Source organism: Colobus angolensis, unplaced genomic scaffold, assembly GCF_000951035.1.
Source record: "Colobus angolensis palliatus isolate OR3802 unplaced genomic scaffold, Cang.pa_1.0 Scaffold34, whole genome shotgun sequence".
NCBI lineage: Eukaryota > Metazoa > Chordata > Mammalia > Primates > Cercopithecidae > Colobus > Colobus angolensis.
In genome coordinates, this window is record NW_012116710.1 from 2,859,006 (window position 1) to 2,882,396 (window position 23,391).

The 23,391-nt window shown below is 43.3% G+C and overlaps 1 protein-coding gene across 3 annotated transcripts in view; it reads right to left on the minus strand.

Moving 5' to 3' along the window:
- Positions 1-19,591, minus strand: part of TAMM41 (TAM41, mitochondrial translocator assembly and maintenance protein, homolog (S. cerevisiae)) — a 61,738-nt gene extending 42,147 nt beyond the window's left edge. For all 3 annotated transcript variants that reach the window (XM_011952316.1, XM_011952315.1, XM_011952314.1), the window contains exons 1-4: positions 19,174-19,591; positions 16,696-16,878; positions 11,914-12,006; positions 2,458-2,608 (exon numbers count right to left, since the gene is read on the minus strand). In XM_011952316.1, coding sequence (XP_011807706.1) covers positions 2,458-2,608; positions 11,914-12,006; positions 16,696-16,878; positions 19,174-19,308 — 562 coding nt within the window. In that variant the 5' untranslated portion in view covers positions 19,309-19,591. The remainder of the gene's footprint in view (positions 1-2,457; positions 2,609-11,913; positions 12,007-16,695; positions 16,879-19,173) is intronic.
- Between the last annotated feature and the right edge of the window lie 3,800 nt (positions 19,592-23,391).

The window sequence follows — 23,391 nt, forward strand, 5'->3', positions numbered from 1 at the left end:
GTAAACCATTTGTTTACCCTAACTCTTCAGATAATTCCAACATAATTTGTTGTCATTCTGTTTTTTGTTTTTGTTGTTTTTTTTTTTGAGACACAAGACATAGTCTCACTGTGTCACCTAGGCTGGAGTACACTGGCGTGATCTCAGCTCACTGCAACCTCCACCTCGCCAGTTCAAGTGATACTCCTGCCTCAACCTCTCAAGTAGCTGGGATTACAGGCATGCACCACCACGCCTGACTAATTTTTGTATTTTTAGTAGAGATGGAATTTCGCCATGTTGGCCAGGCTGGTCTTGAACTCCTGACCTCAAGTGATCTGCCTGCCTTGGCCTCTCAAATTGCTGGGATTACAGGGCCACCACACCTGGCTGGGTTAGGAATCTGTCTTAAAAAAGAAAAGAGAGAGAGAGGAAAAAGGAGGTGGGTGGAGGAAAAATAATAAAAATAAAAAACAATAAAGCTTTCTCCTTCCCAGTTCGCAGCTTCTCATCCTCCACCTACTCTTTGCTCACCCATCATTTACAATAATACTGACCTCAGGGCAGTTAAAGTAGTCCTTAAATACTGTATAAAATGTAAAGGATTGTTATTGCTACAAGTAATACCGATCTCGCCTCTGCCGAAGTAATTACTACCAGGCACTTGTCCGATAACAACAGGACAGACAAGGTTTTTCTGTTCCTTCTCCTGCACACTCCCAGGAAAAATACTGAACTTCACAGATTAGGGACCATATATAATCTTACAACTGGAAAAAGATGGACAATGTCAAAGCTATAAATAAAAATGAGATTAGCAGACAATATGAATTTTGGCATATTCTCAGGGCTTGGGAGATTTCGGTCGTTTGCCAAGAGATAAAAACTGATCAGTTCTAGGACACTGGGTTCTCATAAGCCTATGAAAGTCAGGAAGAAAATGTGCCTTTCAACACTTTGCCTGGGGTAGGTCTCATACCTATGAAAGAGATCTACCTACAGAGCCTTTCTGACATAGAAAATATGTCATTTTCTACCCTCTCTTCTAGTTCCAGCAAAAAGCAGCTAAAATTGGTAGCAGCTTGAAGGCTAACTTAGGAGTCTTCAAAGAGGTGAAAGCAGCTATGTCATTTGGTAAATTTCCTTAGTAATGTTCAGGATTTAGAAGGAACTCCCAGAATCCATCCAACGCTATGAAGATGTTGACTGGAAGGGAAGAAATGAAGGACTGGTAGTGGTAGGGGCAGAGTAGAGAACAGTCCTGCATCTTCTCCCACCAAGTCAGCTTTCATAAAAGGCTTCCGTTCCATCATTTTTCACAGGGGAGTATGGGAAGGGAATCACTCTAATAAAGTGACTCCCTTTGCTCACACAGTGCATATGGCCTGCTCATTCTGGCACGGGGCCATGCAACTCTTTGCCCCTATGTCTTTTGTTGGAAGGCAGGGAGGCTGCCGGGTGAAGCTGGAAGCACCCAGAGAAAAAGGCTGCTTCAATGCCTTTCTCTACAGTGTTGCAAATACAGCCGTAGTCATGGTAGATGAATTTAGGGAAGAATGGAAGAACAAAACGTCTAAGGTCTCTTAAATTTCCATGAAATCTTATCTGTCTGTACTGGGATTCAGAGACTAAACTGCTTTTCCAATGTTCTAAACATAAAGTTCTTTGACTTACACTTAAAAATCGGGAAAGATTATATTTATTTAAGATGGTGGTTTTCAAACTTTTAAAAAAGTAGCAGACCACTTGTTTTGTAAATGAAATCTTACACGGAACCTTACTATAGTAAACAGATAGATGGGGGCTCCTCTGGTTGCAGTGAGGGTGAGGGGCCAGGGGCTCTACCCTCTCAGTTTGGGACATAATATGTGTGACTTACTCCCAAACGGTTTAGAAAAAATACATATATACAGTATGTTTACACATATGGAGAAAACAGTGGTTCTCAAAGTGGGACCCCTGGAGGGGCATGAGCATCACTTGGGAACTTGCTTCTAAAAATAAAAATTCTTGGGCCCGTCTTCAAACCTATTAAATCAACTGTCTGGGGTAGGGCCCAGGAGTCTGTGTTTTAACCTGAGACTTTCTGGTTGCTCAGATACACCCTAAAGTTTGAAAACCACTGATACAGAAAGAATGAGAAAAGAAATATGGTGAAATGCTAAAACTGGCGAATCTGGGAAAAGGGCATAGGGAGTTTTCTGTATTATTCTTGAAACTTTTCTCTAAGTTTGAAATTACTTCAAAATAAAAATTAACAACAACAAAATTACCCTGGGACAATAAGCGTGGAGATGTGGAGAGGGGACCTGGGAGGTAGGGAGGCAAATCACGAGGTTAGTGCAGGAACCACTTATGAGGTGATGTGATTTACAACTAAGACTGTAGCAGCTCCAGCGCCGAGTGAGAACAGGATAGCTGCAGTCTTCAAATATAAATCTCTTTCTTGCAGAACATCTGGGCAGCAACCATACTAACCTGAATAGGAGAGTCCAGCAATCTCTATGAAGAGGTCTTCTTCAGAAAAGCTTTCGGGGAGCATGAGGAAAGCAGTGGTCACAGCACTCTTCAGATTTCTATCAAGGGCTGATCTAAGAGTGACATCCTCATTCATTGAGATAATTTTCACCTGAAAGAGGCAGAACATTGGGAAGAAAAGCATTGCTCAAGCATGGGTTACACAGGCACTGGAACTATCTCAAACTCTTCCCACTGAAGATCTTGGAATATTGGTTCAGGTGACACAAAATTGTTCCTCTAATAAGTAATCCCAGAATCTCCTTGTTTTATGCCAAAGTCAAAGAAATCATATGACACAGGAAAGGATCAAAATGCCAAAGAAAACAAATATTCTTCTTACACGAGGAAACGCATCATAGATTTAGAAAAAGAGTAAAAGTCCTTTGGAAACTGTAATATTTTTAAATTTATAATCTCACTATCGTCACTTAATTTTTTAGTCAACAGAGGCATTTTACCTCTTTATTTAGACCTCATCTGTAATCTTGGACCACATCTAGCATAGGAAGTTCATGCTCTATTTCACAATCTCTAGATACATTGATTTTGAACTTGACTAAGGAAAAATGAAAGAAAACTAGCTACAGTAGAAAAAGAATGGATTTTAGAGATAGGTATGGGCTCAAGTCCAGGTACTTACCAGCTATGTGAGTTTGGGCAAATGATTTGCATCAAAGAACTGCCACAAAGACTGACTATAATAATAAATGTAAAGTGCCTAGAATTAGTATTCTGCTTTGCTCAGAAAGAATTTTTCTCCTCAATAAAGAGTAGAAGCTTCCATCTGAGACTTTCTGCAAATCCATTAAAATACAAAGAGTGACTGGGAGTGGTGGCTCACACCTGTAATCTCAGCACTTTGGGAGGCCAAAGCAGGGGGATCATGAGACCAGCCTGGGCAACACAGTGAGACCCCATCTCTATAAAACAAAACCCAAAAAAACAAACACCTAGCCAGGCATAGTGATGCACATGTGGTGGTCCCAGATACTTAGGAGGCTGAGGTAGGAAGACAGCTTCAGTCCAGGTGGTTAAGGCTGCAGTGGGTGGCAGTGAGCCATGATCATGACACTGCACGCCAGCCTGAAAGACACAGTGAGACTCTGTCTCAAAAAAAAAAAAAAAAAACAATACTAAGAGCTCTAATCTGCACTGTAGTTAAGATTCTTACTTCTGAAGACTGTAGTATAGTTAAGAGATGTGTTCAAATCCCAGCTCCATCTCCTACTAGCTCTGTGACTATGGGCATAATTCCTTATCAGTAAAATGGGGTAAATAACAGAATCAAGCTCATAAGGCTGCTAGAAAAATCAAGTGAGTTACTGCACACAAACCCTTCAGTGAAATGAGCTTCCTTGTGCGCGCTTCTCAGTGCACAAGGCAAGAGCTTCTCTGGGCCAGGGGTTCTCATCTTTAGCTAGCATTAGCATCACCTGGAGGACTCGTTAAAACGTGTATTATCAGATGCAACTCCCAGAGTTCTGTTTCAGGAGGCCTGGGTGAGGGCTGAAAAATATGCATTTCTAACAAGTTCTTAATGCCCAAGGACCACATTTTGAGAATTACTGCTCTAAGGTGTACACTTACCGCTGTCAAATTGCTCTTCAGAGTGGTTATACCAATTTACACTCCCATCATAATCTTTTTAAAACATCATACTGTTTCTGACTGACTTTCTACACAAAGGAAAGAGTCTAGAAGTCCCTAATATGGACTCCCGTATGTCTAAAATGTATCTACCATCTCTAAATCATTTGGTACTATTGACACATTTTTCACCTATTCTAGGAAACAGGGCATAAGTTGCCTTTTGTTTGTCAAATACAGATAACTTGAAAAAATTAAGATGGCACATAAAAGATACACGATGAGAAACTGCAAAATAAATATTAGAAAGCAAGGAAAGAAGAGAATGCTGCAGTATCCCAAGGCATAGTTTATTCTCTTCTAATTGTAAAAAACAGCATTATAAAACATGTAACTACTATTTTATAAATCAGGCTTCAGAATCTAAATTCTTTTACCTTTTTTCCCTACTTTTTTCTAAGGGAATATTTATAACATACAAACATCATATATGGTAGGTACGCCACTTGATTCAGTATCACCCCCTCCTCCCTTACAATTCTGAGAACTTAATGGACCTCAATTAAGCCTTTCAGCCCTTAGGTGAGTTCAGCATTACTGCAATCATCTGCAGAGAGTAACCCATGACCAGCCAGGAACATGACTTCCCTACAGTTGCATAATGAACTGACAACAAAAATCAGGATCACACCCTTTTACTTGGCAAATTCAGCTCTGAATATTCTGAATTATTCTCATGCATTGATTTATGGTTCTAGGTTAACTTATCTTGAAAGACGATTAAAACAAATTTTAAGGTCCTATAAAAACACTTATGCTTATTCCTTGAATAACTTTCCTAAACCTTATACAGTTGGCTTTTCATATCTGTGGGTTCTGCACCCATGGATTCAACCAATCACAGATGGGAAACATTCAGGGAAAAAAGAAAATCCACAAACTTCCAAAAAGCAAATGTAGAATTTGCCACCACAGGCCAATTAGTATGTTGAAGGCAGGTGAATGACGTGATGTGTAAGCACAGTATTAGGTATTACCAGTTATCTAGAGATGCTCTAAAATACACAGGAGGATGTGCATAGGTTATATGCTAATACTAGGCCATTTTATATCAGAGATGTGAATCTGAGGGTGGGGGCAGGTCCTAAAACCAATCCCCATAGACACCAAGGGATGGCTGTATTCCATACTGAATTATTAATCTAGGAGGGCAACTGCCTCCTCTTACTGACAGAAAACTTAGGCCCAGAGGGGGTTAAACGATTTCTCCAAGAGACGTAGTGGCAAACTGGATCGGGATCCAGTCCCAGAATTCACCCAGTGCTCTTTCCACAACTCTGTGATGTCTCTCTACTTCCACATTCCCGTTCTTCATCTACATTCATCACACATCCTTCTCAATAATTCTCCACCTCTCTGTTTTTGATGGCTTAGAAACCCAGTGAAATTAGGAGTTATTTTGAGACGCTAACAACTCAAAGATGCAAAGAAAAGACTAAGTTTGGGGAAATTTTCCTAGTTACCAAAATACCACTTGTTCTCCAAGGAAGTTGTTCTACCTAGGCTGTAAGAAAGCAGTCTGTTTGCTATTTAAGGTTAAGGGGGTAAAAATAAAAGCATCCTTACTCAAAGGAAAAATGTCAATTCGGAAGATTCTGCTACTGTGCTGATCTGGTTCTTCAACGAAAGGTGAACTAGGAACTTGTCTCAGCAGCACTGTTATTTGTTGTTCAGAGTGAAAAGCCAGTGAACTCTTGGGACACTGCCAGAGAGGCCTGGGAAAAGAAGAAAGTGCTCAGATTTGTGAATAGCTGTTTGTATCTTACTGGGAATGCCCCAACCTGAACTGCATAGATAACATTAGCACGACTGCCAGGGAGGAAAATCTTTACTGGAGAGAAAGGGGCATTGCTTAAAGGGACTTTCAAAGGAGAGATTTGTGAGTACCTTTCAAGACAGGAAAAAAGAGAAAGTCACATGTGGGCTCCTCTAAAACTGTCACAAGGAGAGACTACTTGAATTGTAAAGAGTGAAATTTTAATCACAAAGACCACAGCCCTACCTACTGTTCAAATACTCAACCGCCCACCAGAACTGTTCCATTCCAAACGACCAGGAGGTTTAACTCTTCTAAATACTCATTGCTTAAGGATGAAGAGGAAACACTGAACATTACAGCTCGATGAAACCTTCCTCAATATCTACCTGCTGGACTCTGGGCTCTTTGAGGACAAGCAACATGTTATCACTTTAAAAAATTCCTTTGGCATACACAGAGAAGAAACAGTTGTCTTTTGAATAAAGAAATGAATGGCTCAATCTGTGCATTTCAGACGCTAGCAGCCCAAACATTTGCTTATAGCAGGGCAGAGCCAAAACTAGTAAGCCAAGTTTTCCAACTCCCAGTTTAGGGATCTTTTATACCACTGCGGGTTTTTCGACCCACACAAAAAAATTAATCAATAAAGCTACAATACGGTGATGGCTGCACTCTGTGAATATAGTAAAAATCATTGAATTGTACTCTTTAAATGGTTGAGCTGTATGGTATGTGAATTTTATCTCAATAAAGCTGTTATCAAAAAATAGGCCATACATGGGGGCTCACGCCTGTAATCCCAGCACTTTGAGAGGTTGAGGCAGGTGGATCCCTTCAGCCAAGGAGTTCAAGACCAATGTGGGCAACATGGCAAAACCCCATCTTCACAAAAAAAAATACAAAAATTAGCTGGGCATGGTGGCATGTGCCTATAGTTCCAGCTATTCAGGAGGCTGAGATGGGAGGATTGGTTGAGCCCGGGAGGCCGAGTAAACCCTGTTCATGCCACTCCACTTCAGCCTAAGTGACAAAGCAACACCCTGTCTCAAAAATAAAATTGAAATTAAATAAAGCCACATTACTAAAAGGCAAAACATATCGCAACGAATACATTAAATTAAAATCCTCTTAACAAGGTGGCAAAAAAACCACTGCATGTCAATATAAATGCCTTAAAAACTCAAGCACAATTATCTATACACTAAAAACAATGTAAAATACAAAAATCCAAAATTATGTTAACTAGGAAAATAACTATTAATTATTACTTGAGAGGTTTCTTGGCTTAAAAAAAAGATTGGTCACAATGCTATATTAAACACTTTAAATTCCATGGTTTTTTGCTTGGGAAAATATTAAACTCAGAAACTTAAGGTTGCAATTAGGGTATTACATCAATTATGAGATAAGTTAATGGTAAAGTATGATAAAAATTTAACTTACTCTCAACTTTTCCCAGAAAGTCCATCTTTTTAAGCAAGATACTCATATATATATTTGGAGACAGGGTCTTGCTCTGTCGCTCAGGTTGTAGTACAGTGGCACGATCTTGACTCACTGCAACCTCCACCTCCTGGGTTCAAGTGATTCTCCTGACTCAGCCTCCCTAGTAGCTGAGATTACAGGTGTGTGCCACCATGCCTGGCTAATTTTTCCATTATTTAGTAGAGACGGGGTTTCACCATGTTGGCCAGGCTGGTCTCGAACTCCTGACCTCGGGTGATTCCCCAACCTCAGCCTCCCAAAGTGCTAGGATTACAGGCGTGAGCCACCGCGCCTGGTCTATATTCCTTTTAAAGACTTAAATTGTTAGTGATTGAGAAATTCTATTTCAATTTGTAAGATGCAAGACAATTCTGGGGCTTTAGACAACATAATTTAATGTGACTCCTTTTAAAACACATAAAGAATTCATACTCACATTCTCATAATTCTTTCTTAAGATATTTACCCAACTTTCTTGTCCAAAATACTACCACCCTCTTTTCATTAGAATTGTTTATCAAGTCTGATTAATATTTGCTGCCACCTAGAGGTGGCAGTTTGCTTAAAATCATTATCATTATAGGTGGTAGTTTGTTTAAAAATCTTTATCATTCCAGTTAACAGTGATTTCCACATGTTGAAAACTCGGAGCAAGGTGGAAGAGGGAGTTAATTTGCCCATTTATCATTCTCAATTAAAAAAAAATATGTTCAACACTTTCAAATGATTTTATGATACCCTAATTTTCTTGTGCTAGAAGCACAAAAAGCCTTAGAAAATAATCATTGATATCAGTAACATTTTCTTCTCCAAGTCAGCTGAGAAATGCAGAGTTTTGCATGATATGAGCATGGCTGCTACTATTTGTCTTGAATTGCTGTTTTTGTTTTACAAGGATATAACAGTTAGATAAAACCTGAGGTCATTTCCAGTGCTTACATTCTGAGATTTCATGGCATTTCAGGTTTCTAAAGACTTTTTTAAAATTTTGAAATATTCTAAACATGAAGTATAATGCAAAGAATAATACATTTTACCATTCAATTTTTATCTCAAAATAACTGAGATAAGCAAAGGCACAGAGAGAAGGGAAAGACCATTTTCTGAGTGTCTACTAAGTCCCAGGCATTTCAGAACCCTCTGAGGTCAGCATCATCAGACTCGACTCATCTACAGATGCAAACACCCTGAGGCTTAGGGAGACTTCCAGTGGTGCAGGGTCACAATATTAGCAAGCATCAGAGCTGGGATCCTAACCCTACATCTGTTGGATTCTGAAACACTGCGTTCTTCCCAGCACTACTACTCTGCTTGCAATATTCCTTTTCTTTTTTTTTTTTTTTTTTTGAGACTAGGTCTCACTCTGTCACCCAGGCTGGAGTGCAGAGTGCAATGGCACAATCTCAGCGCACCTCTGCCTCCCAGGTTCCAGCCATTCTCCTGCCTCAGCAGCCCGAGTAGTTGGAATTACAGGGGCATGCCACAACCCCCAATTAATTATTGTATTTTTAGTAGAGATGGGGTTTTTCCACGTTGTCCAGGCTGTTCTCGAACTCCTGGCCTCAAGTGATCTGTCTGCCTCAGCCTCCCAAAGTGCTGGGATTACAGGCATGAGTCATGGCACCCGGCCCTGCTTCCAATTTTCAACACCTTTGTGGACCTTTATTCTACAGATAAATTAACTAAAGTTCAGAAAGATAAAACAAGATGCCCAAGTTTATGTAACAGGTAATGGGTGGCAGGACTGAATATGACTCAAGGCTTCTAATTTGATGTCCATCAAGCTACATATTTTGTTTTTGTTTGTTTTGAGACAGAGTCTCGCTTTGTCACCCAGGCTGGAGCGCAGTAGTGCAATTTCAGCTCACTGCAACCTCCACTTTCTGGGTTCAAGCGGTTCTCCTGCCTCAGCCTCCCGAGTGGCTGGGATTAAAAGCATGCGCCATCACGCCCGACTAATTTTTGTATTTTTAGAAGAGACAGGGTTTCACTATGATGGCCGGGCTGGTCTCAAACTCCTGACCTCAAGTGATCCACTCACCTCGGCCTCCCAAAGTGCTGGGATTACAGGCGTGAGCCACCGTGTCTGGCCCATCTTTTGCATATTAAAAAAAAAAACCAAAAACCCTTGGAAATAAAATATTTACAAATTTCCAATTGCTCAGTTATGAGCTTTACTAGTCATCCAACTTAGAAATGAGAAATTTATCTGTATAGATAAGAAATTTCAGTAAGCCTATCATTTCTGGACTTTAAAAATGTTTTTAATTAAAGTAAAAGTTACAGTGAAGTGCACAGATTTTAAGGGTATGTTTGATAAATTTGTCCATGCATATACCTGTGTAACCCCTGCCCGGATCAAGTGTTTCTGGACATTTTAAGGAGCTACACTATAAAACTGTAAGCCCAGGTGCAAGGCAGGAGAATCCTGACAGCCCATGCACATCAATAAAGAGATGTTTATGACACAATCAGTGAGCTAAGGCATGGAAATCTGTCATTTTTCCCGTAGATAGCTATAGAAGCAGCATATCGCTGTTGGGGGAGACACTCGAGAACAATCCATCGCCCTCTTGTGGAGCCTGGGACCCTCTCACACAAAATGAAAATCTTCCTTATAGTAGGAAGTGCGAGATTAGCAACTGTAACTGTTTAACATAGTTCTTAAACTGTGGAAAGACCCCTTCTCAGAATACAGACTGATTATCTGAAAAATAAAAAAAAAAGAAGAAAGGTGACATTGCAAATACTTGTTAAAAGTTTAAGTTCTCTCCCACTTTTTTTTTTCCTGTTTTGTGTTTGTTTCTTGTTTCTACTAAAGCCCAAGGAGAAGTCTACTCCCCACAGCCTCCTCTACCTGTGTCCCAAAAGAGCTAAGACAATAGAGAAGGTATCACCACTGGCCTGAGAAAGAGAATAAAAGGGATGGGAACAGCAGTCCCTTGGAAAGACTACTTGGTGCATTCATTTACTCAAAGGTTATTTAAGCATCCCACGACCCAGGCACAGCCCTTTGGATGCATTAGTGGACAAACAGTGCCTCCGTGGTACATGTCCTAGGAGACAAGGTGACTGGGTGGTGCTGAGGAAGGCTCCACTGAGGCATTAGGCACTTCCTCTGCCACCCTCCCCCAGCCCAAATGGGTCAACTTGGAGCCCGATCCAGTCACTAGAGAATCTTGAATGGGAGGGCAGCAGGAGGGAGAGTGGACTGCGATCTGGCTTCTACTCCCAGCACTTCTGACTCCAAATGTGGGATAATAACCAATTATCCAGCCCTCCAGACACCAACTGACTGTCCTACAACTAAATTCGATTCTGACCCTAGCTACCTGGAGTCAGAGTCAGATCCCACAGGTTACGGGCTCAGTTCCACAAGCCTCCCCCACTTCAGACACCAATCATGAGTCCAGGTTGCCTGTACTCTGATCGTTTACTAGAAAGGGATGGGGGCTACTTCCCCTTTCCTCTGGTTTCGTAATTTGCTAGAATGGCTCACAGAGCTCAGGAAGGCATATTTTTTTTTTTAGATGGAGTCTCACTCTGTCACCCAGGCTGGGGTGCAGTGGCATGATCTCGGCTCATTGCAATTTCCATCTCCCAGGTTCACGTGATCCTCCTGCCTCAGCCTCCCCCAGTAGCCGGGGTTGCAGGCATGCACCACCACGGCCAGCTAACTTTTTTGTATTTTTAGTAGAGATGAGATTTCACCACGCTGGCCACACTGGTCTTGAACTAATGACCTCAAATGATCCACCCACCTTGGCCTCCCAAAGTACTGGGATTACAGGTGTGAGCCACCGTGCCCAGCCAGGAAGGCACTTTACTCGCATGTACTTGGTTATTATAAAGGACACAACTCAGGAACCACCAAATGGAAGAGATGCTTGGTAAGATACGGGGTAGCAGAAGGGTGTGGAGCTCCACGACATCTCCGGGCACACTACCCTCCCAGCACCTTGATGTGCTTACCAACCCAGAAGTTCTCAGAACCCCCTTTTTTTATGGAGGTTCCACTGCCTATGCATGACTGATTAAATCACTGGCCATTGGTGATTGGCCCAATCTCTAGCCCTTCTCCCCTCTGTGAAGGTGGGAGTGGGGAGCCTGAAAGGTCCAGCCTCTCATCACATGGCTGGCTCCCTGGCAACCAACCCTATCCTGAATCCTTCTAGGGGCCTATCAAGAGTCACTTCATTAGTATAAACTCAGATACGACTGAAAGGAACTTGTTATGAATAATAAAAGACACTCTCATCCCTATCACTCAGATATTCCAAGGGTTTTAGGACCTCTGAACCAGGAGCCCAAGGAGAAAAACCAAATACATATTTCTTCTTATATCACAATATCACAAGAGAATATGTGGATATTATTTGGCAATAAATTTTATAGGGAATAGGAAGAGTCAGAAACTCATTTCTATTTCCAGAGTTCCATCTCACTGCAATCACAATGATCAAAGTAAGGTTAGGCCCAGAGAAGAAAGGTATCCCTAACTATGTAGCCTGTAAAACACTCACCGGTTTTTGGAGTCGTCCAGCAATGTATAAGTTATTCCAGTTGAGGAGATCTTCAATCAGAATATTAGTGCTAATAACTCCATATTTGATAAGCTGAAGGGAAAAATGGCACAAAAAGGAGTAAAATACCATGATATTGCTTATACAAGTACAAAATATAAAGAAATATATAAAATTCTTGATCAGAGCAGTACCTTGATTCCAAAGCCACTCAAAACGCCTGCCTGGTGAAAACACACATCTCCACCAAAACCTTTGAGAGGTTTAGTGCCCAAGACTGATTTGGCCGCTAGGGTATCTGAGGCGAGGTTGAAACTGCCTTCACAGGATTATAATAGTAAGAGAAGTCCAGCGTGGCTGACTCCATCTTGCTGCCAGCCTCACAGGCTGGCTATCCAAGCTCATGCCTGGGCGTAGGTCAAGCCAACCAAGGGGGAGGAATATAGTTTATAGTTTAATTTTGAAGCAAGGATGACAACAGTCCCTCCCTAAAACTGTTTCCCTCCCCAGTCCAGAGCTGAAATCACCTTTGTAAAACTAATGAAAGTCCACAAGATTAGGGTTATGGGAAGAGCCTGAATTCTGCTAAATTGTTGGCATAGCTTCTGCTTACTGCTCAGGAGACACGTGTCCAGAGGTCACAAGACTTGTGAGTTCTCCAATTAATCCCATAGATAACATCACTACCGGAGAACCTAAGATTGGTCTTTTGAGATGTTTTCAGGCATTTGCATTTTGGCAACTGACTGACCCCACCCAGAACCACCATGACTCAACACTCAATTGGTCCCGTTGCCCCTCCCCAAGCAAAAGGCCCACTCCGCCCATGAGGACTGTTTTCCACACCTGTATGATCGCATCCCCAACCAATCAGCAGCACCCATTCCCTAGTCCCCTGCTCACCAAACTACCCTTCAAAAACTCTAACTTCTGAGCTTTCAGGGAGAGTGATTTGAGTGACAACGCCAGTTCTCCTGTGTGCCCAGTCTCACGTTAATGTTAAACTCTTTTTTTTTTTTTTTTTTGAGATGGAATCTCACTCTGTCACCTGGAGTGCAGTGGCGCAATCTCAGCTCACCGCAACCTCTGCCTCCTGGGTTCAAGCCATTCTTGCACCTCAGCCTCTTGAGTAGCTGGGATTACAGGTGCGTAGTACCACATCTGGCTAACTTTTTGTATTTTTAGTAGAGACAGGGTTTCATTATGTTGGCCAGGCTGGTCTTGAATTCCTCACCTCAGGTGATCCATCCACCTCGGCCTCCCAAAGTGCTGGGATTACAGGTGTGAGCCACCGCGCCTGGCCTCATTAAACTCTTTACTGCAATACCACAGTCACAGTGCCTGTCCATGCGACAGGCAGGAAGAACCCACCAGGCAATTACAAGGTGACCATTATTTCAACTTAGGTCCATGTGATGTTAAAGATGGAATGGCTCTCAGATGCTATCTAGTATTGGTCCTCAGTGGATTGGGAGTAAAAAAAACTGGTCCTTCCCCAAAGCCAGTTTGAGAAGTGATAATTTAGTTCATGTTCTTCATTTGAGAAATAAAAAACCTACATCACAGAGAGAACAAATGACATGCTCAAGGTGGCACCAGTAGTAGCAGAGTCAAAACTAGGTCCCAGAATTGCATCTGGTCTTCCAATGCTCTTTTCATTACAAAGTACAAGAAATTTTCCTTTAATTAAAAGTTTTCACTGACATCGTTTACATAGTGAATTTCTCTTTTGCTATTGACTGTTTCAAACACTTCTGTAATTACAAAGCAACATCCAAAAATAAAACTTCTTTATTCATGCTAAAAAAAGAAATTATAGTTCAGCCCATTTCTTTTTTTTTTTTTTTTTTATTTGAGACAGAGTCTTACTCTGTTGCCCATGCTGGAGTGCAGTGGCATGATTTTGGCTCACTGCAGCCCTGAACTCCCTGGGCTCCAGTGATCCTCCCACCTCAGTCTCCAGAGTAGCTGGAACCACAGGCATGCACTATCATGCCCGACTAATTTTTGTATTTTTTTGTAGAGACAGGGTTTCACCATGTTGCCCAAGCTGGTCTTGAACGCCTGGGCTCAAGCAATCCACCCACCTTGGCCTCCCAAAGTGCTAGGATTACAGGCATGAGCTGCCGTGCCCGGACAGTTAAGCCCATTTCAATAATAATTTGCATAAATCCTATAGATTTCCCAGGTTACAAAGTCCCATTTGCATAAACAAGTATCTTCAGACCTACTTTGCTGAACTTCAGTATCCAAACAGCCTTCTCAAGCTGTAAATATACAAAAAGCAGCTAAAAAATGTCAACTAAAAAGTATGGTCTTTCGGCATACAATTATACCCAAACATTTGGTTACTGGAACTTATAATATTGCTTGAAAATTACTAATCAGAGATAGGTTTGGCATATTAACTGTGGAGAAAGAACAAAGCTAAGTGTTCTGCATGACTCAAGTGGATATAGAAGGCTGTACTGAGTGTCAGCCTTTTTCCCCCCAACTCCAGCAGCAGCACTGCAGAAAGCCCTTCTGGCTGCACTCAAGTAACCACTGGGAGGTAACGGAAACACCATGGGCCTGGCAGTCAGGGGACCTGTTGCAAACTAGTTGCACGACCTTATGGAAGTCATTTCCTCTCTTTGAACTTCAGTTTCCTCAACTGCAAAATACAGGCAAAGCAGGGCTGGATCTCAACCAGAAAAGCAAACATATGGCCCAAGGGATATGCAGACATCACCAGTCAATCACAACACTCACTCCTTAGCCAAGTTCAGACAGACCTTCAAATCCTTCTCAAGTCAGTACTCCAACCTCCTGCCCTTTAAAGCGTGGGCCTTTGACCAGTGGCACCGGCATCACCTGGGAGCTTATAACAAACGTAGAATCATGCCTATAATCCCAGCACTTTGGGAGGCCAAGGTGGGTGGATCACCTGAGGTCAGGAGTTCGCAAACAGCCTGGCCAACACGGTGAAACCCCACTCTACTAAAAATACAAAAAATTAGTCAGGCATGATTACAGTAGCAGGCGCTGTAATCCCAGCTACTTGGGAGGCTAAGGCAGGAGAATCGCTTGAACCTGGGAGGTGGAGGTTGCAGTGAGCGGAGATTCCACCAATGCACTCCAGCCTGGGCAACAAGAGCAAAACTCCATCTCAAAAAAAAAGAAAAAAAAGCAGAATCTTGGCGGGGCATGGTGGCTCACACCTGTAATCCTGGTACTTTGGGAGGCCAAGATGGTCAGATTGTTTGGGATCAGGAGTTCGAGACCAGCCTGGGCAACATGGCAAAACCCTGTCTCTACAAAAAATACAACAATTAGCCAGGCATGGTGGTATGTGCCTATAGTCTCAGCTACTTGGGAGGCTGAGGCAGGTAGATGGCTTGAGCCCGGGAGGCAGAGGTTGCAGTGAGCCAAGACAGCGCCACTGTAATCCAGCCTGGGTGACAGAGCCAGACTCTGTTTCAAAAAAAGAAAAAAAAAAAAAAGCAGAATCTCAGGTTCCATCTCAGACCAAGATCTGCATTTAAATGGGATCTCCAGGTGGTTTGATGCCTGTCAAAGTCTGACTGCTCTGAGCAATGAGTGGCAGAGCTGGCACAGCAAGTGAAACCCATATGTCATCCCTGGCCCAGAGAAGCTCTAGGAAGCATCTGATTTAGACCCCTACTGATCCTTGCAGGTTGGGGTTCTGCTTAGCTCTTGACAGCTCTCTGGGAGACTGGTATGCTTCAGCTGAAAGACAGTTCAGCAAAGTTCCTGCTGTCAGATGACCCACCAGCAGGAATCCAAGCAACTTACCTGCTCTCCAACACCCACTGTCAAATTCCACCCATCTCCTAGCACCAAGAGGTTCCTGTCTATCACCTGACACACATGCTCCCAATCACCTGTGTTATCTTCTTCACTTCCAACTTCTTTCTGGGGGTATCTGCCCCTCTTTCTAGACAAAATCAGTCTCCAATCTGACCCTAAAATGGCCTGCCTATTCCTCCCACTGACCAGACCAATGATTCCACACCAGCAGCTTCAGCACTGCTTGGAAAGGTGTTAAGGGATGCAAATCTTCAATCCCCACCCAAGACCTAGTGATCAGAACTCTAGGGGTGGGGCCCAGCAATCTGTGTGTCCAACAGACACACAACCTATGGGATTCTGAGGTACACTAAAACTTGAGAACCACTTGGCCAAAGACAAAAAAAATAAAGTCAGTCTGGCCGGGCTCAGTGGCTCACGCCTGCAATTCCAGCACTTTGGGAGGCTGAGTCAGACAGATCTTCTGAGGTCAGGAGTTCAAGAGCAGCCTGGCCAACAGGGTGAAGCCCTGTCTCTACTAAAAGGTGGCACACCCCTGTAATCCCAGCTAACTGGGAGGCTGAGGCAGGAGAATCACTTGAACCCGCGATGCAGAAGTTTCAGTGAGCCAAGATCACACCACTGCACTAAAGCTTGGGCAACAAGAGCAAAACTCTGTCTCAAAAAATAAAAAAAATTTAAAAAGTCAGTCACACCCAACCACCTCCTCACACTGCAATCACAGTTAATGGGAGATGAGGAAGGACTCCAGTCCCTGCTCTGTCCCCAAGTTCAAGATGTCTGGCAGGAGTGTGAATGTTCCCTGATTGTAAGAACATACATACTATAAAAACATACATATTTCCTGACTATAACAACGTCCAGCAGGAGTATGAACGTTTCCTGACTACAAGAACATACATATTTAGCTGGCGCTCTAATAATCCAGGTTAGTAACCAGCCAAGTTAAGACAAAGGCCAGCAGTCACTTACCCTACCATCACACATGATCAATGAATTGTAGTAAACTCCAGCGCCATAGTTATTCTGGATGGATGTGATAATCTTGGGCCCTAAAACTTTTAGGAAAGAGTAGTGTCTCCAATTTTTCTTCAGGTTCTTTGAATGCCACGCGACAGGGTCATCTACTGTGAACACAAAGTCCAGCATAGCATTCTGCGGAGTGAAGAAAAGACAATAATTTCAGTATTAATTCCTAGAAAGGCAGCCAGAGAGCATGGAAAAACTCTAACATATTATGCAATTATGATCAATAGTCAGAAGGCCTGGTGCTGTCATCAGAAACGTGAGCGAGTCTCTGGAACCAATTTGAGCTTCATTTTCATCAATGTAATAATAGCAAACACTTCTTTAACAATGTATTGTTGTGCCAGCATTCTTTAAACACTTGATGGATAACATACGCAGTCACTCCATTTATACTCAACACAACCCTACAAGGTAGCTACTGCTATTATCTCAATTTTATAAGAAACCAACGCACAGGGGATGATGCTCTTCGCCCAAGGACACAGAGCTTGTGGGTGGCAGACCTAAGTGGTCTGGCTCCAAATTGTGTGTGCTGTACCACTGCACTACACTGCCTTTCACAAATGTAGCTAAATGTGCTCCGCTTTTCTTCCAGATCAAATTAGCACCATCTGGATAAACTCTATGAAATATTTTATAAAAGGATGTCAGTTATTTTATCTCTTACCCATTCACCAACCACTCATTGAGTACTTATAATGAACTCTGACAGGCCCTAGGGTAGAAGTATAGAGCTCAGAGTCTACTGGAGAGAATAAACAAATTATCACTACATTGACTTCATAGAGGAATGCAAAATGTACTAGCTGCACTCAGAATTGGGATCAGATCAGGAGCACAGGAGGGAGAAATTCTCCTAGAGATGACAAACCGGAGTCTTGAAGGACATGTGAGTTAAACAGACTTGCTGGAAGCACTGGGGGAAGCACAGGGAAGGGTAGGGAGCCATGTTGGAGGAAAGTGCTCTGTGGATATGGGAGCCGGCATGTTCTGGAAGCTGCCGTTAGATATGACTGAAATAGAACACATTTATGTGGTGGAAGATGAGATCAGAAAGGGAGGCTGTTTGCCACACTAGAAAATTTTCCTGCAGAAGAGCTAAATAGAGAGAAGAGGAACTAAGGGAGTGGGGGAAATTAGATCTGAAGCCATGGCAAGATTCCAGGTAAGAAATGAAATTATATTAGCTAAGGCGCTAAGGATGCGGACTGATGTGAGAGAGATTTAGGTGTTGGAATCTACAACTTGTTCACTTGAATGTAAAGAATCAAAAGTGAGGGAATGGGAAGGAAGGACCTTGTCTTGCAGGAAGTTCCAGGTCTACTCAAAGGAAAACCTCCATGGCAGAATGCAGAGGTCGCCATCAGGAGGCTAACGCCTGCTCTACCACAGTGTGACTCTACAGACCACTGGGGACACTTAAGATTTGGTGGTGAGGCGGGTATGGAATAAACATGATTTTTAAAAATGTGTAATTATGGTTAAGGTATATTCAGAAAAAATAGCCTATAATAACATAATTTCTCATATGCTGCCAATTTAAAGAAAAATATTAAATAGTAGTATAAGTGGGAAACAGAGAAAATCCAAGCAACAGTATAGATGGCCTCACCAGGAAGTGAACAGGCAGGATGTTAATCAGAAGACAGACTACAGTCAGGTATCCAGACGCAGGGGAACCAATTAAAACTTGCACACTGAATTCTGCAAATTACAAGGAAAACTGTACCCTTACTGAGGCTGTGCTGAGCCAACTCTGAAAAGTAACAATGCCTAGTCTCAGACCCTTGTTAAATGTGCTGAGCGAGGGTAAATATACTGGTCACGCACTAACTTTTGTTGTTAGTTACTTTCACTGCACCTGCCCGGGCCCTACAACCAGTTCGCCAATTTCCTGAAGTCAGAAGATCATTTTGCATTTTCTCCTACATTTATAGAGGCGACTCGCAACAAACTTGGCTGGGTATTAGAATCACCTGGGACGTTTCTTAAATTCCTGAAGCCCAGGCCTCATCTCAAACCAATTAAATCAGAATCTCCATTGGCGGAACCCGAGCATTAGGATTTTCTTAAAAGCTCCCCAGAAAATTCTGATGTCCAGCCGACTGAAAACACTGAAACAACCTGATAACTATTTCCTTTCCTTTCTTCCACTTGCCCCTGCAGCAGCTTTTCCTTCTGCCTAACTGCTTCTCCTGCTCTAGACCCACGTGGATCCTAAGTATCCTTCAACACCTTCGCTTCAACTCGCGCTGTCGTTACACTAGGAACGCAGACCTACGATTCACTCAGCTAGTGGACACGTGGAGTGTGCAGAGCGGACAGGCAGCTCTCCGGCTCTGAAGGAATCGAGGGCAAAACGGGACTCGTGATAACAGACAGTTCCCCGTCGTGAGGCTGACGGAGACTGCCCGGGCTCACCTTCTGGTCTGAACTGGGCCCTGCCTGGCGGTACACCCCGGAGCCGTAGACGAAAGCCAGACTCAGCTCCTCGGGGAAGTGAGACAGGATCTTGCGGAAGGTCACCCCCGAGCTCTGCAGCGCCTGCAGCGCCATGGGGTCGAAGCTGACAGGGGACCCTCAGCGCAGCAAGCCGAGGACAACTGGGCGGGCAACAGAAACCAGGTAGGCGGTTTAGGGCGGGAAATGGAAGTCGGAGACCGGCTCGAGGGATGCAAGGCTGAGTGTGGGGTGGGACTGCAAAGAAGGGCAAGGATTGGGGCGTTGGGCCACGAACATCAGCGGCGGCAAGACACAGCCGGCTTAGACTGGCGTGTGCGGCGCTCTTACCGGCCGAGCTTCCGTCCCTTGCTACGCCCCACGCACGTACACGCGCTTCCAAGACGCAAGAGGCGGTGCTCGCCTTAGTGTGGGGAACGTGACGGCTTTGCATTGTCCCCTCGTGGTCGGAGGAGTGCTCTACAGGCTGGCAGCCTCCGTTGCGACCTGGACAAATGGGCGGAGCCAAGCGTCACCCGACTCCGCGGCCCCTGAGCCTTGATATCCACTGTACTTCTCTCTTCAAACCATGGTTTAAAGAATTACTATAAATCGTGAGCGTATTGAAGGTTTTTAAATGAGGCGACACTCACATAATATAGAACTAGCCGTTCTGAAATGGACAGAGTAGTAGCATTTAGTACCTTCACAATATTGTGCACCCATAATCTCTCTAGTTCCAAAATTGTAGATTTCGAAGATTTAGAAAAACACAAAATTAAAATGATGCCCAGTCCCACCATGTAGAGAATACCACCGTCAAGATTTGGCCGAGACTTCTTCGCGTTAAAGCCCTTTTCAAATACAAGGATGGATATGGGAGTGCGTGGTAATGGACTGCACAGACGTTCTCTGATACTTGCATTTAATTTCAAGGATGGATAAGAGTTTTTGCCCCCTTGCCTTGGGGATTGGTCTCACAAAGAGTGCTTCAAATGCAGTTTCTGGAGGAAACAGGACCCTAGGAGTAGAAAAATCTTAGAGCGCTCCTCTTTTTTTTGTATAACTAGAGAAACTTGCTGAAGATTACCATTCAGAAGGTGGTTTGACTTCCAGGACAGAAACTTTTTCAGCTACCCTCTCCTTCCTCCCTGATATACACTACCTCTCAAAAATAATAGAGATAGTAATAACTAACATTCAGGTAATGTTGACACATTTTCACATGCACTTCTCACTCTAGTGCCCTGTGGCAGGAGGGCCTTGGTTTTACTGATGGCCAAGCTAAGGCTTAGAGAGGTAAAGCCAGGTGCTTAGGATCACATCAGCCAGTGGCAAAACTAGAGCTAAACCCAGGTCTGGCTCTGCCTCTGGGATTTTTTCGAAAATTCTGCTCTGTCCTGGAAGGGTTTTGAGCAGGGACTTACATAATCCACATGTTAGCCTGAATTAGGGGGGACTAATCAGACAGCTGTTATCATAGTTGCCCCGTGAACTGGAAACGGCTAGGCCAAGGTCTTAGAAGCAAGCATGGGATTAAATCAATGGCAAAAATGATTACTTGCACTCACACTCTGGGCCTGCAATGAGATGAAGAGATCTGAGCTGCCTGCTGCCCTGCAGGAACTCGGGGTCTATAGAGGAGAGGAGACAGACCTGCAAATCAGAGTAGAATTTGAGTAATGCAGCCAGGTACCCAGTGCAGTGCGGGAGTGTAATGTCCCTCCAGTGGGAACGTCAATCAGTTCTGGCTGTTCGGGAAAGGGACCAGAAGAGGTTTCACAAGGATGGCATTTTGAGCCAGGCCTGGAAGCTGGGTAGGAGTTTATCAGGCAGAAGATAGATGGGAAAGATTCTACCAAGAAAGAAATGATAGGACTCAGTGACAATAATAATAATAATAATAGGTGTCATTATTAAGCACTTACTACGCCCAGGCACATTTTTACTTCTTTGGGGTTTTTTTTGTTTTTGTTTTTGTTTGAAACTGAATCTTGTTCTGTTGCCCAGGCTGGAGTGCAGTGGCACAATCTCAGCTCACTGTGACCTCCACCTCCTGGGTTCGAGCGAGCATGCCTGGCTAATGGTTGTATTTTTAGTAGAGATGGCGTTTCACTATGTTGGCCAGGCTGGTCTGGAACTCATGACCTCTAGTGATTTGCCCACCTCAGCCTCCCAAAGTGCTGGGATTACAGGCATGAGCCACCCATGCCCAGGCTTTTTATACTTATTTCTTTTCATCACTCCAAAGATTCTATGAGGCAGGTTCTCTAAGATGATATTTTTCATATGAGGAAACAGGTCCTAAAAGGAGCAGTAAATGTTCCAAAGTCACACAGGAAAGTGGTGAAGTCGGGGTTTGAACCTACAACTACCTACCTCTAAAGGCCAAGGATCATGTTTAAGTGTCCTCTACAGTGGCTTGCAGGGTGAGAGAAGGAAATGGGAAGAAAGCTGGAACTCAGGCGTCAGCCAAGGGTCAGGAGCAGCAGCAGTAGCCACAGCAACAAGCAGGAGACCAGGGCAAGGGAGCGGAGAGAGGCCATTTGTCTGCGTTCCCTGGTGTGGGCATGGTCACTTCCGTTGTTTTTACTACAGATCGCTCTTGCCTAGGGTGCTGGAATCAGAGTGTGCTCACCGTGGAATTACACTGAAACCTCTCACCCAAAGACAGTGAATAAATCCCATTACCAGCTTGCAGGGGGCCAGCCCCTCCACACCGGTGAGTGTTTCTCGTCAGGTGGAACGAGAGACTGAGAAAAGAAAGAGATACAGAGACAAAGTATAGAGAAAGAAAAGTGGGCCCAGGGGACTGGTGCTCAGCATACGGAGGACTGCACTGGTCTCTGAGTTCCCTCAGTATTTATTGATCATTACTTCTACCATTTCTGCGAGGGGGATGTGGCAGGACAATAGGGTAATAGTGGGGAGAGAGTCAGCAGGAAAACATGTGAACAAAGGTCTTTGTGTCATAAACAAGGTTGAGAAAAGGTGCTGTGCTTTGATATGCATCTACACAAACATCTCGTGCATTAAAGAGCAGTATTGCTGCCAGCATGTCTCACCTCCAGCCCTAAGGTGGTTTTCTCCTATCTCAGTACATGGAACATACAATCGGGTTTTACACCGAGACATTCCACTGGAGCAGGAGACAGATGCCTTCCTCTTATCTCAACTGCAAAGAAACCTTCCTCTTTTACTAATCCTCCTCAGCACAGACCCTTTACGGTGTCGGGCTAGGGGATGGTCAGGTCTTTCCCTTCCCACGAGGCCGTATCTCAGACTATCACATAGGGAGAAACCTTGGACAATACATGGCTTTCCTAGGTAGAGGTCCCTGTGGCCTTCCACAGTGTACTGTGTCCCTGGGTACTTGAGATGAGAGAGTACTGATGACTTTTAACAAGCATACTGCCTTCAAGCAGTTGTTTAACAAAGCACATTCTGCATAGCCCTAAATCCATTAAACCTTAAGTCAACACAGCAAATGTCTCTGCCAGCACAGGGCTGGGGCTAGGGTTACAGAGTAACAGCATCTCAAGGCAGAAGAATTTTTCTTAATACAGAACAAAATGGAGTCTTTTATGTGTCTACTTCTTTCTACATAGACACAGTAACAGTCTGATCTCTCTTTCTTTTCCCCACACCAGCTGGTTCCTTTTTTATTTCCTTCCTTCCCTTGGGGAAATAATTAATCTTCATTGGATTTTTCCTATTTGCAAAAGTAATCCATGCTCATAAAAATGTAAACATTATGAAATACATACATCATGCCCCAGAAATAGCCACTGGTAATCTTTGGCATATATTCCTTCATATATTTTTCTATGAATATATTAACATTAAAAACAATTTTAAGTGGATTCCTAGGATAGATACTATTTTGCAATTTTTTTTTGCACTTAGCATATCAGGGACAATGTACTGTTTCAGAATATATAGATTTCCCTCATTCCATGTATTAGTAGCAAATTATTCTAAAATATGGATATGCCATAATTTTGTTTAAAATTTTTTGTTTAAAAGAAAATGTTTAAACATGTCCTTCCCTCTTTCTTTCTTTCTTCCTTCCTTCCTTCCTTTCCTTTCCTTTCCTTTTCTCTTTCTTCTCTCTTTTTCTTTCTTTCCCTCCCTCCCTCTCCCTCTCTCTCTCCTTCCTTCCTTCCCTCCCTTCCTCCCTCTTCCTTCCTTCCTTCCTCC